Source organism: Rhinopithecus roxellana, chromosome 2 (assembly GCF_007565055.1).
Source record: "Rhinopithecus roxellana isolate Shanxi Qingling chromosome 2, ASM756505v1, whole genome shotgun sequence".
Classification (NCBI taxonomy): domain Eukaryota; kingdom Metazoa; phylum Chordata; class Mammalia; order Primates; family Cercopithecidae; genus Rhinopithecus; species Rhinopithecus roxellana.
Genome location: NC_044550.1, coordinates 33,352,462 through 33,368,038, shown reverse-complemented (window position 1 = coordinate 33,368,038; position 15,577 = coordinate 33,352,462). Strand labels below are relative to the sequence as shown.

Here is a 15,577-nt window from a genome sequence, read left to right as displayed (position 1 = left end):
TTTTTGCAAGGCATTCTGCTATATGCTGTGAGAAAACGAAAACTGGTTCTTGCTAGTAATTCTTGCTAGTAAATAACTCACAATGTAGTAAAAGAGACATGTACAGTCTATCCTCATCATCACCAATTCTGCATATGTGAATTTCCCTACTCACTAAAATGCATTTGTCAGCCCCAAATCAATACTTGTGGTGTTTTGTGATGCATCCTTACATATGAGCAGAGCAGCAAAATTGTTTCCTGACATATACACATTCATAGTGTTCTTTTTGTGGTCCATTTAGTGCCATGTGTGCTGCGTTTTTGTGCTTTTTGTTGGTGATTTCATGGTTTAGAATGGCCCACACATATATGCTGACATGCTCTCTAGGATTCCTAAACACGAAGGATGTGATGTGCCTTACAGAGAAAATGCATGTTAGAGAAGCTTCATTAAGGCATGTTATAGTACTCTTGACCATGAATTCAGTGTTAATCAATCAACGATACATATTAAATAAGTTGTCTTTAATCAGAAACACATATGAAACAAAGTTATGTATTGATTCATTGACACAAATGTTGTGAGAAGAGGCTAGCAGAAACTTAACCCAACAATTCTCCTAGGAGCAGTGGTTCAATATTCACTAATTCAGTGTCTGTGAAGACTTTATGGAATATGACTACCACAAGCAGCAAGAATTGCCTGTAAATAGTACACATTGGTCTAAAAAGTCACACAGTAAATGTGCAACACTACATAAGAGGACAGAATAATTCTGATTAGTGGGACTTGGAAAGGTATCATTCAGAAGGGGATATTTGACCATCCCTTATGGGAATGTGAGACACGGAGTGTAGGAATGACAATGAAATTGTCAAGGAAAAGCCAGCTTTCTCTAAGTGTGTCTTAAGTTAAGGGAACCCAGGTTAGGTGATTCATCTAGATGAGGCTGGGCCTTAAGTAGTGAGAAGCCATGGAATATAGCAGTGTGACTTTGAACAAGTTACTCAGAATCTTATGTCTTAGTGTTCTCATCTATAAAATTGAGATAATACTAAGTATCACATAGAGGGATTGGGAGAATTCAGTGAGTTATTGCATGTAAAGAATTTAGATCAGTTTCTAACATGGATTAAATGCATATATGACTTCTAAAATTTATTATGGAAGCCTCTGAATGTCAGTTTGACAATTCCAGTGTCATTCAGTAAGCAATGAAAATTGTTTCTATATCTGTATCTAAATAGATCTACCTAAAACAGAATTGTAATGGCCTCAAAAAACTGGAATAGCAATTTAAAACTATCACATTTTTCAAACTTCAATTGGAAATTTAAAGATAGAATCAATGCATACGTGGAAAAACCAACCTGTGGCTGTTTTTGTTAGTATTACTGCTGTCAATGCCTCACACTTGAGTAGGTCAAGAGTGACTTAGGAACAAATGATTTGAACTTGTCTTGATTAACAAATGTCTTTGTTTTGTCTTTAGATAAAAGCTTGTCAGATGGAGAAAGAAAAACTAGAAAAGCAATTAAAGCAGGTATGTTGTTCTAATTTTCACTCGTACGTTTATTCCCATGTACAACATTTCTCATTGTCCCAATTAAAGACATATTCAAGCTCTGCTACAGGTGGCCTACAACAACCCATGCTTTTCATTACCAACTACACCATCAATGGATAGACAGTGCTTAGGCACCACCAAGGCCTTTCAACCCTAACACTCATGGAAAGCATATGCTTTATAGAGCATGTAACCAGTAGCACAAACCTTAGTGCTCCTTAGACCCACAAGCACCTGGGAAATAGATTTCACTGGTATTTCATGCAGTTGCTCACACAATTGACAGTGGAAAACTAAATCAAATACTGCCTCTTTTGAAAAAATAACTTGCCTTCTTGAGCACTGAAGCATTCTATCCCATGGGTTCTCTAGTTGCCTTAAAGACTGAATATTATTTGTCTTAATTCCTAATTTCCTTTCCGGACTTTAGTTTTCCCTGGCTACAATTTAAGAAAACCTATTTTATGACTCAATGGATAGATTTTCTTCATTGAGGGCCCTCAATAAAGATAACTCAAAAACATAAAGTTAGCTCTATATGCTTTTCAAGTGTGTCTCATTTCCTCAAAATGGAGAAATGATTATAGTTTCACCTTAGGTAAAACTTGACCAGTGAGTCTTATCTGTATCGGTCCTGAGTCTATTGACATGTTTACGGTTTTGAGTTATAATTATGCCAGATTAGGCGGAACCTTAAGATTGAAACCAACCCTTTTGTATAAAGCAATGTCAGTGCGACTCTTCAGTCTCTCCCACTGGTAGTGAATCCACAGCTTTGTTCTCCTCAGATGTATTTCCCAACCTGTAACTGCGGCTTGGTTTTCCACCTGCAAGGTCCATGGCCACCAACAGGCGCTGGAGCTGTGCAGAAGCAACGGGAGCACCCAGTAAGTAAGAGTGCATTTGAAAAAGTGCTTAGTATACTGTTTTGGTAGAAATTATGTGCATCTCTGGAATTTCAGCACATTATATTATCTACAGCAAGAGCCTCTGTTTTCTCTGAGCCTCAAACTTGCAAAGTTGGAGTGGTCAGTGTACAGTAGAATTATCTTTGGGACACTGAATCCACAGGACACATAGATATGAATAAATTAACTGAAAGGTATTAAATTGGGAATAATTCCTTGAACAACATATAACATTTTCAATTGGCATACCTCATTCTACCCAAAGGGTATTTTATGTGTAAAATGTATTTATGTATAAAGGAAAGTGGATATGGCAAAACAAAAAAAAATGAGATGCTTTTTTGCAGTTGTAAATTTATCTTGAACTACTATGGATATTGCTACATATGTGCAAAATAGTTTTTGACATTTTCCAATTGAAAGGATTTTCTTAAAGGATCCAAGAAAAAGTGACCCACTTAAGTTGTTCTCAATGGCTGTGTCTTCCCAGACAAAATGAAATGCAGAGTTGAGCAATTATTTGTGAGGTGAATTGATTTGGACAGTCAACCTGAATAAGTCAGGCCCAAAGCACCCTTTTTTCCTTCTCAATAGCAGTATTCCACCCACCCTCCTCTATCTTCTGTTTTGCCTACATAGATAGAACCTTTTTCCAGGGGAAAAAAAAATGTGTTTTTTCTGCATTTTGTATTTACCCAGGCAAATCCTCCCAAACTTTAGGTTTGTGTTTCTCATGATGAAAAAAATCTAAGATTTTTAACTGGGATTTTCCTACCAGAATGCTTACAGAAAGCATGATTCTCTTGGCTTCCTGAAAGTTCTCATACTTTTGTTTGAGTGTGACTCAAAGCCCTTTTCCCAGGGGAGGAGATAATGACTCTTTGGGTGGCAGAAGGATGTGAGGATTTAATGAGCATCTCTTATTTGACCCACGTATGACACAGCATACTGCTAAGAATTGGTTCTTTTCATGTTATTGCTGGTTGCTAGTTCTGTCTGCTCTCCCTCCCCGGTTTCCTTTTTTTTTGTTTTCTTTTTTTCTTTTCTCTTTCTTTTTTTTTTTTTTTGAGACAGAGTCTCGCTTTGTCGCCCAGGCTGGAGTGCAGTGGTGCGATCTCAGCTCACTGCAAGCTCCGCCTCCCGGGTTCACACCATTCTCCTGCCTCAGCCTCCCAAGTAGCTGTGACTACAGGCACCCACCACCATGCCCGGCTAATTTTTTTTGGTATTTTTAGTAGAGATGGAGTTTCACCGTGTTAGCCAGGATGGTCTTGATCTCCTGACCTCGTGATCCTCCCGCCTCAGCTTCCCAAAATGCTGGGATTACAGGCGTGAGCCACTGCGCCCGGCTTCCTTTTTTTTACTTTATCTGTTTGCTTGCTTTTCAGTCTTTACCAATAACATTAAAAAAAATTTTTTTTTCAGGATTGTAGAAGTCAACTCAGATTGTGAGAAACACAAAGAGAAATTTACTGTAGGAGTGAATTAACCTATAGAAGTTGGCTTCTACAGGTTGGGGGATTATTCTTATGAAATATTCTTGTGAAAGATTAACTATGAAACCAATCAGTCATTCACATTTACCTAAGAGTACAAATTATTGTTTCTGTCAAATCTTTATTTGTGGAAAGAAGAAAGGAATTCACCTACTACAGCCCATCAAACATTCCCTGTCAATTAAAAAAGGCAAAGCAGTGCTCCCCGTCAATTAAAAAAGGCAAAGCAGTGCAGGTTACATAACATTGTCACCAAATAAAGGCCTATATTTGAAAAAGGACTCCAAGCCATGTAGAATAGCCTACATTTTTTTCTTTTTGAGAAGGGGTCTTGCTCTGTCGCCCAGACTGTAGTGCAGTGGTGCGCTCTTGACTCACTGCAACCTACACCTCCTGGGTTCAAGCGATTCTCCTGCCTCAGCCTCCCGAGTAGCTGGGACTACAGGCACACAACACCACGCCTGGCTAATTTTTGTAATTTTAGTGGAGATGGGGTTTCACCATATTAGCCAGGCTGGCCTCAGATTCCTGACCTTGTGATCTGCCTGCCTTGGTCTCCCAAAGTGCTGAGATTACAGGAGTAGGCCACTACGCCTGGGCAGAATGGCCTACATTTTCAAGCAGTAGTCTGATGAAAAAAATCTCAGCATAACAGTAGAATTTACAACCAAATCCTCAAAGTTAATTTAAAAATAAGATTTCATGTTTCTTGCCTATATTGAAGGCTGAATTAAGTCACATGCTATAGTGTTGGTAACATTACAGGATATTTACCTTCTTTTGGCAACCCTCCTGGAATATAAAACTGAGGCTTACGTCACTTATCCTATGTGTTATTTGAGACATCTAAAAATAAACGAGAAGATAAAAAACAGAGGTGATCTCATTTCCTCTTCTAGCTTTTTCATAAGCCAGAGGAGCCAAGGGCCTAGGTGTCTAGAGTGGGGGTACAGTGGGGTCAAACTGCACTAAAAGCAGCATTTCTCAGTGTCTTGTTGAGTAATTGAACTTTGTAGGTGACTTTCAGTGGTCTGACAGCCTTGTAAATGCTCTCTGTTGACTCATGTTAGAAAAATTTTCCTCAAGTTATTTTTAGGGGATAATTGAATTACAGAACAAAAAATCTATATTCTCTGTGCCTTGTGGAGAAGTAGGAGGCAGGAGTGAGCATTCAGAGCAGAAAGACAGACCTGCTTTGTGGGCAGGTAAAGCTGAGATTGCTCCATTCCTAGGGGTTAAATACAGAGGTCCTGGCCTTGGAGATATCTTGATAATTTAGGCCTATGGGTTTACTATTTATTCAATGCAATCTGTTTGGCATTCAATATCTAGCTGTTCTTAACTGGTGTAAACCTAGGAGAAAATCCCAAGAGAAAAATCTTGTCTCTGTAGACTAAACTATATGAACAATTTAGAAGACAGGTTCTGCTGGATTGGTTCTTCAGAATAGAAAAAAGGGAAAGATTTGACCTCCTTCACCATCCTGAACTTCTATCAATGCCAAGTCCCCATTTAATAGCTTAGATTTCCTTCCTTAAACCATTAGAAAACTTGTATTAAACTTTTTTTTCCCCTGGCCTTCTCATTGCCTCTAGTGTGAGGGTCTCAAAAAGAGTCTTTGTTGATGCTAAGTTGCTTTGTTTTATTGATGGGTTGTAGTAAGTTTTACAAGTGTTTATACTTCTGCAGATATTCAAAACACATCTGTTTCAGAAAAAAAAAAGAAAGAAAACATGTCACAACCTCAAAGTAGTAGAAATTCTGGCCAAACACAGAGTGAATTTAAGAGGGGGTAGGGAGAGATGATGGCAGTGATGGGGGATAAGCAGGATGAGTGAGGCTGGCAATAGGTTTGGATAGAAATTACTTTCGTGTTACCTGCTTAATAAAAGCCACATAGCCTAATTGTATTTTTGACATGCCACTATGTTTGGTTTGAAGTCCATATTGCTATAATAATGTTTTATTGTTCCACACAGCCAGACTATCAGTGGTATGCTCTTGACCAGCTTCCGCCAGATGTACAACACAAGGCAAATGGTAAGAACACAGCTGTATTGAGCATTCTTTCATGTTCACATCTTAATGGGATCTTTTTGGGATGTTTACTCAACATACATTCATTCGTACTTGGGGAGGACTTACTATAAAGTTGTGTTACATACATAACTTTAATTTGATGCACCTGGAGTTAAATTGAACTCCTTAAGACACAGAAAATGTGCAAATACAGAAATGCATGAACTTCAATGCTGGCTTCTGTTCCTTTTTCAGTCTCAGAGTCAGAATTCCATCTGGGGTTAGAAATGAAAACTGTAAGCAGAGCTCTATTATAACAACAACAAAGTTCTGCAATTGTACTACAAAGTACAGATACACACCCACTATTCCAAGTTGAGTTTGCTAGACAGATGTTGTAAATGTCACTGGCAGACAGACAGAGGAAACCAAAGGTTCAGAACTGTGTTCCCTTATGACTAAATGTCAGACTCCAAGGCAGGGTTCTTAGTTTAGGCCAGGGTTGCCCACAACGCCCACCTCAAAGTATGCTGGGAAAAACTAAAAGTCACTTATGAAGTACTCACAACTAAGATTACTTTTTTAAATCTTATTTTTTATTGGTTTAACATTTTCTTTTTTGTTTCTAGAATCTGCTATACTTTCTACTGCTTCTTTCTATGGTCTTGTGAGGCCACCCAGAAGCAGGCTGTATATACTGAGCTATAATCAAAATCCCACTTCTATTCTCATCACGTATACATAATCAAAAATTAGAAATGTCTGCTACATGTTTAAAATCTCATATGACACACACCTGGGACTCTAACTTGTTAATTTCCAAAGATTTGAATCTATCTAAAAATGCTGAAGATGAGCTATATAGTCTAATTTCAGGCCATTCTTGAAATTTGATCTCATTTGAAGTCAGAGCTGAGATCACAGAAATTTAGTTTTTAATACAAGGAGTCTGTTATGGAGTGTAAATAGGAAGCCAGGGATACCACATGTAGTTTTGCAGGTTGTGAACTTTACAAGTCTAAGGGGTGCATAATGGTAGTCTATGTGAATGGATCCTGCTGAAGTACAATATGCAATCTGGACAGCTGTACACAGTAGCAATGGGAGTGGCAAAGGCCATAGATTATAACAGCATCATAGAAAAGAAATATGAAATGTGAGAACTCCATAATAAAATGTCCAGGTATTTATCAAAACTCTATAGGACTCTTTTATCTTTGCTTTCTACTACAAATATAGCCAGAGGTTTTAATGAAGTTCTTGAGTTCCAACAATAATGGAGTTCTTTTATTAGAAAGGCATACCATTAACCAGAATGAGTGTTGCATAATATATGCAATTTTAAAATCTATTATTGTATAATTGCAGAATTGCTACCCAATTATAATTTTCCATTTTATATTGCTCTGGAATGACTATTAAAGATATTTTCTTTCTGAATTGGAGTTTAATCACTAGAAGATACAATTACTTAGTACAGAACTTAGTAATACCATAAGGTCATTTATATATCATTATTGAATTCTCCCTGGACCAATATTACACAAGCTAGTGATTACATAAAATAGAAATGAATTGTGATGACATTCAGAAACTAAATAGAAAACACAGTAATGAAATGTTGTAGTCAGTGTATGAGACTTACTGATTTTTGTCTAGCTAGGAAAAATGTAGTGAGCTTTGTGATGTATAAACATACCATGTAACAGTGTCTACAGATGTAAAACTACAACAAAAAAATCTCTATGATGTACCAACCTAAGCTTTGTTTCTGTTTTTTTTTTTTTTTTTTTCTGAGACAGTCTCACTGTCACTCAGGCTGGAGTAGTGCAGTGGTATGATCATAGCTCACCGTACGCTTGAACTCCTGGGCTCAAGAAATCATCCCACCTCAGTCTCATGAATAGCTAGGGCTACAGGCATGAACCACCATACCCAGCTAATTTTTATTTTTATTTTTTGTTCAGAGGGAGTCTTGCTCCATCTCTAGCCTATTGCCCAGGCTGGTCTCGAACTCCTGGCCTCAACTGATCCTCCTGCCTCGGGCTCCCAAACTGCTGAAATTTCAGGTGTGAGCCACCACACCTGTCCTGTTTTTAAAGAGTTGTTTATTTCAGTCTTCACAACAATGCTATAAAATAGGTTTTGTTTTGCACTATTTAACACACAAGGAAACTGAGGCTTAGAGAATTTACGTAACACGTAAATCACACAGTTAATAAAATTTCACATAGGGATTAGATTATTTGATATATAGGATTCTAAAACCTATAGTTTGAATTATATAGTACAGTGCCCCTGTTACTGTACCCCTCTCACTTTATTAAAATTTTCTAAAATTATAGATACAAAAATGAGAATGGGTCTCTAACACAGATAATAATATGACTAGCGTTTAATCCTCAATAATCTCATCTTCGTATGAACTCACAGCATGCTACTCATTTGACATTTAGAATATCACAAGTAAAAGACGCAGTACTATGTAAGATTAAGTGTGTAATAAATATGTTATGAACTAACTTGTGCATGGACAGCCCTTGTGGAACCTGACCAGGGGTATGTTATCATTTGAAACCCATCCTTCTCCATACCAACACAACTCTGCAACTAACTATGGCTGGCCAGCAGCAGGCAAGAGGGCTGATCGTGGTTAGGGCACCATCAAAAAATTCCTTACTTAAAAATCTACCTGTTTGGGATTCCTATCCCTCCTTTACTAGCTTCCACATTTGATGTATTTCATAGCTCAAGCCATGTCATAAGAATTGGCAAGAACTCTGAAATCATTCTTGTCACAAATGATGGATGTGTCATTATTTAATTTCAGTAGTGGTTTTTGCTGGTTTGGGGTTCACGTAATTAAAAAGGTCATTTTAGGGGCCGGGCGCGGTGGCTCAAGCCTGTAATCCCAGCACTTTGGGAGGCCGAGACGGGCGGATTACGAGGTCAGGAGATCGAGACCATCCTGGCTAACATGGTGAAACCCTGTCTCTACTAAAAATACAAAAAACTAGCCGGGCGACGTGGCGGGCACCTGTAGTCCCAGCTACTCGGGAGGCTGAGGCAGGAGAATGGCGTGAACCTGGGAGGCGGAGCTTGCAGTGAGCTGAGATCCGGCCACTGCCCTCCAGCCTGGGTGGCAGAGCGAAACTCCGTCTCAAAAAAAATAAAATAAAAAAAAATAAAAAATAAAAAATAAAAAGGTCATTTTAATCTGTTGGTGTAACTGAATTATTCAGAATTCTCATAAAATAATTTTGTGGTATTGATTGTTAAGAAATCACTGGTTTAAGGCCAGGCATGGTGGCTCATGCCTATAATCCCAGTGCTTTGGGAGACCAACGCGGGTGGATTGCTTGAGCCTAGGAGTTCAAGCCCAGCCTGGGCAACATGGTGAAATGCTGTCTCTACAAAAAAATACAAAAATTAGCCAGGTGTAGTGGCATGTGCCTGTAGTCCCAGCTATTTGGGAGACTAAGGTAGGAGGATCACATGAGCCCAGGAGGCCAAGGTTGCAGTGAGGTGAGATCACACCACTGTGCTCAAGCCTGGGTGACAAAGAATGACTCTATCTAAAAATAAATAAATAAATAAAAATAAAAATAAAAAAAAAACTTCATGCATTTTAAAAGGTATGGCAGATAATGAGTGATTAAATTTCAATGATACCACTAAATCTTCCTCTAACATTTCTGGGGCCTGGAGCAAGAATAAGTGGAGAGCTACATCCTATATGTGTAAATCTCATGAATCAAGCATAGAAACTGTTAAAGTATAATCTATCCTCCTACCTTGATAAACATACATGTAAAACCAAAGTATAATTTATAATGCTCAGATTCAAAACCAGTCTGTGACAGGATAAGGTGGCACAGGGAGACCTAAGCCCTGACCTCCTGCCTGAGACCCTCCACCTTCTCTCCCCACCCTCCCATCATAAGGACTCTTGGGGGCAAACTTGAAGACAGCCCAATTGGGACATCCCAACCTTGTCCATACACCCCTCACCACTCTACAAACAGCACTCTTTCGACAGCCTTCAGGCTGGGAAGAGGACCACATGAATCTGGGAAGCAGGTCCAGAATCACTTGGGCAGGGACTTCAGGGGTGTACATTTGGGTGCCAGGAGCTTGTTCTGGAGGAAGGGTTGCTCACACTGTGAGGAAGGGTGTGGCTGGAGGAGGGCCAGAGCAGAGTCCTCTATAATGTGGGGACCCCAGTGAAGGGCTTCCTGACTAGGGACTGAGGGTGGTAGGTGGTGAGTACCATGGCGCACAGTCTGCCAGTTAACTAATTTCCAGCTTTGCTCTCAGTTACTGTCTGTGATTATTTTAGAATGCTTTGGAGACACATTGAAAATCAACCCTTCTTTCAAAAACTAAATATTTTAAATGAAGGGTTTCGAATGTTTTCAAGTCATTTGAGACTTGGCTTTCTCTTGGTATAGCATTAAATAATAGTGTTTTTAATACATTAAGTCCACAGATATTAATGGGTTACAGTTTTTGTTTAGAAACATGTGATTTTACAAAGAACATTTTCATCTTGTTTCATCTGTTATCAGAATAAGATGCAAAATGACTTCCATGTTTATAGAACAATTATGTCGTAACAGAGTTAGTATAACCTTAAAAAACATGTTGTTTTTTCTTCCTTCCTGACATGTCAAAAAGCTATGGTTTCTGATTGCATTGCATGCCAGTCACTTCTGTACATTCCAAATTTTTCATAGGGTACAGAGTTATGCTTTGTCTAATGAGCCAGAGCTGGATTATTAATGTATCTAGAAAGGCATAAAATGTAGGGATATGAAACTGTGTTGTGAAATTATTTTTTTACAATATAGAAGATCAAAGCCTAAATATTATAATTAGCTTTTACTAATGTCTATTAATAACCAATTAAACAAATACTGACTGGATTTGTTTCCTAGGATTGCCATAACAAAATACCACAAACTGAGTGGCTTAAAATAGAAAAACTTTTTTTTTTTTTCCCCAGCTCTGGAGGTTAGATATCCAAAAATCAAGTTGTTGGCAGGGTCAAGCTCCCTCCAAATCCTCTAGGGGAGGAGACTTCCTTGCCTCTTTCAGCTTCTAGTAGCTCCAAGTATTCCTTAGCTAGTGGCAGCATCACTGCAATCTCTGCCTCGGTCTTCACATGGCCATCTTCCTTCTGTGTCCAGATTTTCCTCTTCTTACATGTACACCAGTCATAGTGGATTGAGGCCCTCCTCTCACCCTCACTGTACATTTAGGGAAATTCTGCCTTCCCTTCAAGAAACTAAAGATCTATCTTTGTTTTTTGTTCAGATTTCCATTCTGCCATGGATTATCTCATGGGCCACAGCCTCTCTCCATCTAAAATATGAGGCTATTGATCTTTAATTCTATACCTGTTTCACAAGAGCACTGTCCAAATTGAAGAGGAGTTAATTTTAAAATATTTACGATACCAAGGGAGAGGTATCATTAGTGGATTAAATGTTAACTTTAGATTGGTTAGGTCAATGAATTTATGCTTCTGGGTTCAAATTTATGTTCTCAACATATTAGATACCTTTTTAACATAATGACCACAGTCCTCAGCAACATAATTTTTCAGCCTGGAAAAGTAACTTATTATCTTCCTATTTGCTTTATTTTTTGTTACCAAAATGTTGGTTTAGCATGTCTTTGGTATACCAAATGAGGGCAACAAGTACAAAACATTCAGCATGTTTTTAAGTTATAATGGATGACCTCTGGGGACAGCGCACAGCTGAAGACCAACAGGGGAAGTAGCAGGAGCCGGTGCAGACGCGAACGACTCTGTCTGACAGCTTTGGGGAGAGCCGTGGATCTCCCAACGCGGAGGTTGAGATCTGAGAACGGACAGACTGCCTGCTCAGGTGTGTCCCTGACCCCTGAGTAGCCTAGCTGGGAGAAATCCCCCACTAGGGGCAGTCTGACACCCCACACCTCACAGGGTGGAGCACACCCCTGAGAGGAAACTTCCAAAGGAAGAATCAGACAGGTACACTCGCTGTTCAGCAATATTCTATCTTCGGCAACCTCTGCTGCTGATACCCAGGCAAACAGGGTCTGGAGTGGACCTCAAGCAATCTCCAACAGACCAACAGACAGTCCTTCTGACTGTCAGAAGGAAAACTATCAAACAGGAAGGACACCTATACCAAAACCCCATCAGTACGTCACCACCATCAAAGACCAGAGACAGATAAAACCACAAAGATGGGGAAGAAGCAGGGCAGAAAAGCTGGAAATTCAAAAAATAAGAGCGCATCTCCCCCCGCAAAGGAGCGCAGCCCATCGCCAGCAACGGATCAAAGCTGGTCAGAGAATGACTTGGACGAGAGGAGAGAAGAAGGCTTCAGTCCATCAAACTTATCAGAGCTAAAGGAGGAATTACGTACCCAGCGCAAAGAAACTAAAAATCTTGAAAAAAGAGTGGAAGAATTGACAGCTAGACTAATTAATGCAGAGAAGATCATAAACGAAATGACAGAGATGAAAACCATGACACGAGAAATACATGACAAATGCACAAGCTTCAGTAACCGACTCGATCAACTGGAAGAAAGAGTATCAGCGATTGAAGATCAAATGAATGAAATGAAGCGAGAAGAGAAACCAAAAGAAAAAAGAAGAAAAAGAAATGAGCAAAGCCTGCAAGAAGTATGGGATTACGTAAAAAGACCAAATCTACGTCTGATTGGGGTGCCTGAAAGTGAGGGGGAAAATGGAACCAAGTTGGAAAACACTCTTCAGGATATCATCCAGGAGAACTTCCCCAACCTAGTAGGGCAGGCCAACATTCAAATTCAAATTCAGGAAATACAGAGAACGCCACAAAGATACTCCTCCAGAAGAGCAACTCCAAGACACATAATTGCCAGATTCACCAAAGTTGAAATGAAGGAAAAAATCTTAAGGGCAGCCAGAGAGAAAGGTCGGGTTACCCACAAAGGGAAGCCCATCAGACTAACAGCAGATCTCTCGGCAGAAACTCTACAAGCCAGAAGAGAGTGGGGGCCAATATTCAACGTTCTTAAAGAAAAGAATTTCAACCCAGAATTTCATATCCAGCCAAACTAAGTTTCATCAGTGAAGGAGAAATAAAATCCTTTACAGATAAGCAAATGCTTAGAGATTTTGTCACCACCAGGCCTGCCTTACAAGAGACCCTGAAGGAAGCCCTAAACATGGAAAGGAACAACCGGTACCAGCCATCGCAAAAACATGCCAAAATGTAAAGACCATCGAGGCTAGGAAGAAACGGCATCAACTAATGAGCAAAATAACCAGTTAATATCATAATGGCAGGATCAAGTTCACACATAACAATATTAACCTTAAATGTTAATGGACTAAATGCTCCAATTAAAAGACACAGACTGGCAAACTGGATAAAGAGTCAAGACCCATCAGTCTGCTGTATTCAGGAGACCCATCTCACATGCAGAGACATACATAGGCTCAAAATAAAGGGATGGAGGAAGATCTACCAAGCAAATGGAGAACAAAAAAAAGCAGGGGTTGCAATACTAGTCTCTGATAAAACAGACTTTAAACCATCAAAGATCAAAAGAGACAAAGAAGGCCATTACATAATGGTAAAGGGATCAATTCAACAGGAAGAGCTAACTCTCCTAAATATATATGCACCCAATACAGGAGCACCCAGATTCATAAAGCAAGTCCTTAGAGACCTAGAAAGAGACTTAGACTCCCATACAATAATAATGGGAGACTTCAACACTCCGCTGTCAACATTAGACAGATCAACGAGACAGAAAGTTAACAAGGATATCCAGGAATTGAACTCATCTCTGCACCAAGCGGACCTAATAGACATCTATAGAACTCTCCACCCCAAATCAACAGAATATACATTCTTCTCAGCACCACATCGCACTTATTCCAAAATTGACCACATAATTGGAAGTAAAGCACTCCTCAGCAAATGTAAAAGAACAGAAATTATAACAAACTGTCTCTCAGACCACAGTGCAATCAAACTAGAACTCAGGACTAAGAAACTCACTCAAAACCGCTCAACTACATGGAAACTGAACAACCTGCTCCTGAATGACTACTGGGTACATAACGAAATGAAAGCGGAAATAAAGATGTTCTTTGAAACCAATGAGAACAAAGATACAACATACCAGAATCTCTGGGACACATTTAAAGCAGTGTGTAGAGGGAAATTTATAGCACTAAATGCCCACAAGAGAAAGCAGGAAAGATCTAAAATTGACACTCTAACATCACAATTAAAAGAACTAGAGAGGCAAGAGCAAACACATTCAAAAGCTAGCAGAAGGCAAGAAATAACTAAGATCAGAGCAGAACTGAAGGAGATAGAGACACAAAAAACCCTTCAAAAAATCAATGAATCCAGGAGTTGGTTTTTTGAAAAGATCAACAAAATTGACAGACCGCTAGCAAGGCTAATAAAGAAGAAAAGAGAGAGGAATCAAATAGAGGCAATAAAAAATGATAAAGGGGATATCACCACTGACCCCACAGAAATACAAACTACCATCAGAGAATACTATAAACGCCTCTACGCAAATCAACTAGAAAATCTAGAAGAAATGGATAATTTCCTGGACACTTACACTCTCCCAAGGCTAAACCAGGAAGAAGTTGAATCCCTGAATAGACCAATAGCAGGCTCTGAAATTGAGGCAACAATTAATAGCCTACCCACCAAAAGAAGTCCAGGACCAGATGGATTCACAGCTGAATTCTACCAGAGGTACAAGGAGGAGCTGGTACCATTCCTTCTGAAACTATTCCAATCAATAGAAAAAGAGGGAATCCTCCCTAACTCATTTTATGAGGCCAACATCAGCCTGATACCAAAGCCTGGCAGAGACACAACAAAAAAAGAGAATTTTAGACCAATATCCCTGATGAACATTGATGCAAAAATTCTCAATAAAATACTGGCAAACCGGATTCAGCAGCACATCAAAAAGCTTATCCACCATGATCAAGTGGGCTTCATCCCTGGGATGCAAGGCTGGTTCAACATTCGCAAATCAATAAATGTAATCCAGCATATAAACAGAACCAAAGACAAGAACCACATGATTGTCTCAATAGATGCAGAAAAGGCTTTTGACAAAATCCAACAGCCCTTCATGCTAAAAACGCTCAATAAATTCGGTATTGATGGAACGTACCTCAAAATAATAAGAGCTATTTATGACAAACCCACAGCTAATATCATACTGAATGGGCAAAAACTGGAAAAATTCCCTTTGAAAACTGGCACAAGACAGGGATGCCCTCTCTCACCACTCCTATTCAACATAGTGTTGGAAGTTCTGGCTAGGGCAATCAGGCAAGAGAAAGAAATCAAGGGTATCCAGTTAGGAAAAGAAGAAGTCAAATTGTCCCTGTTTGCAGATGACATGATTGTATATTTAGAAAACCCCATCGTCTCAGCCCAAAATCTCCTTAAGCTGATAAGCAACTTCAGCAAAGTCTCAGGATACAAAATTAATGTGCAAAAATCACAAGCATTCTTATGCACCAGTAACAGACAAGCAGAGAGACAAATCAGGAATGAACTTCCATTCACAATT

The 15,577-nt window shown here is 39.2% G+C and overlaps 1 protein-coding gene across 1 annotated transcript in view; it reads left to right on the top strand.

The window, feature by feature from the left end:
- The window catches only part of TNIP3 (TNFAIP3 interacting protein 3), a 100,948-nt gene that overhangs the window by 82,637 nt on the left and 2,734 nt on the right, over positions 1 to 15,577 (top strand). Inside the window, exons 11-13 of the mRNA XM_010361787.2 lie at positions 1,475 to 1,525; positions 2,338 to 2,436; positions 5,933 to 5,993. Coding sequence (XP_010360089.2) covers positions 1,475 to 1,525; positions 2,338 to 2,436; positions 5,933 to 5,993 — 211 coding nt within the window. The remainder of the gene's footprint in view (positions 1 to 1,474; positions 1,526 to 2,337; positions 2,437 to 5,932; positions 5,994 to 15,577) is intronic.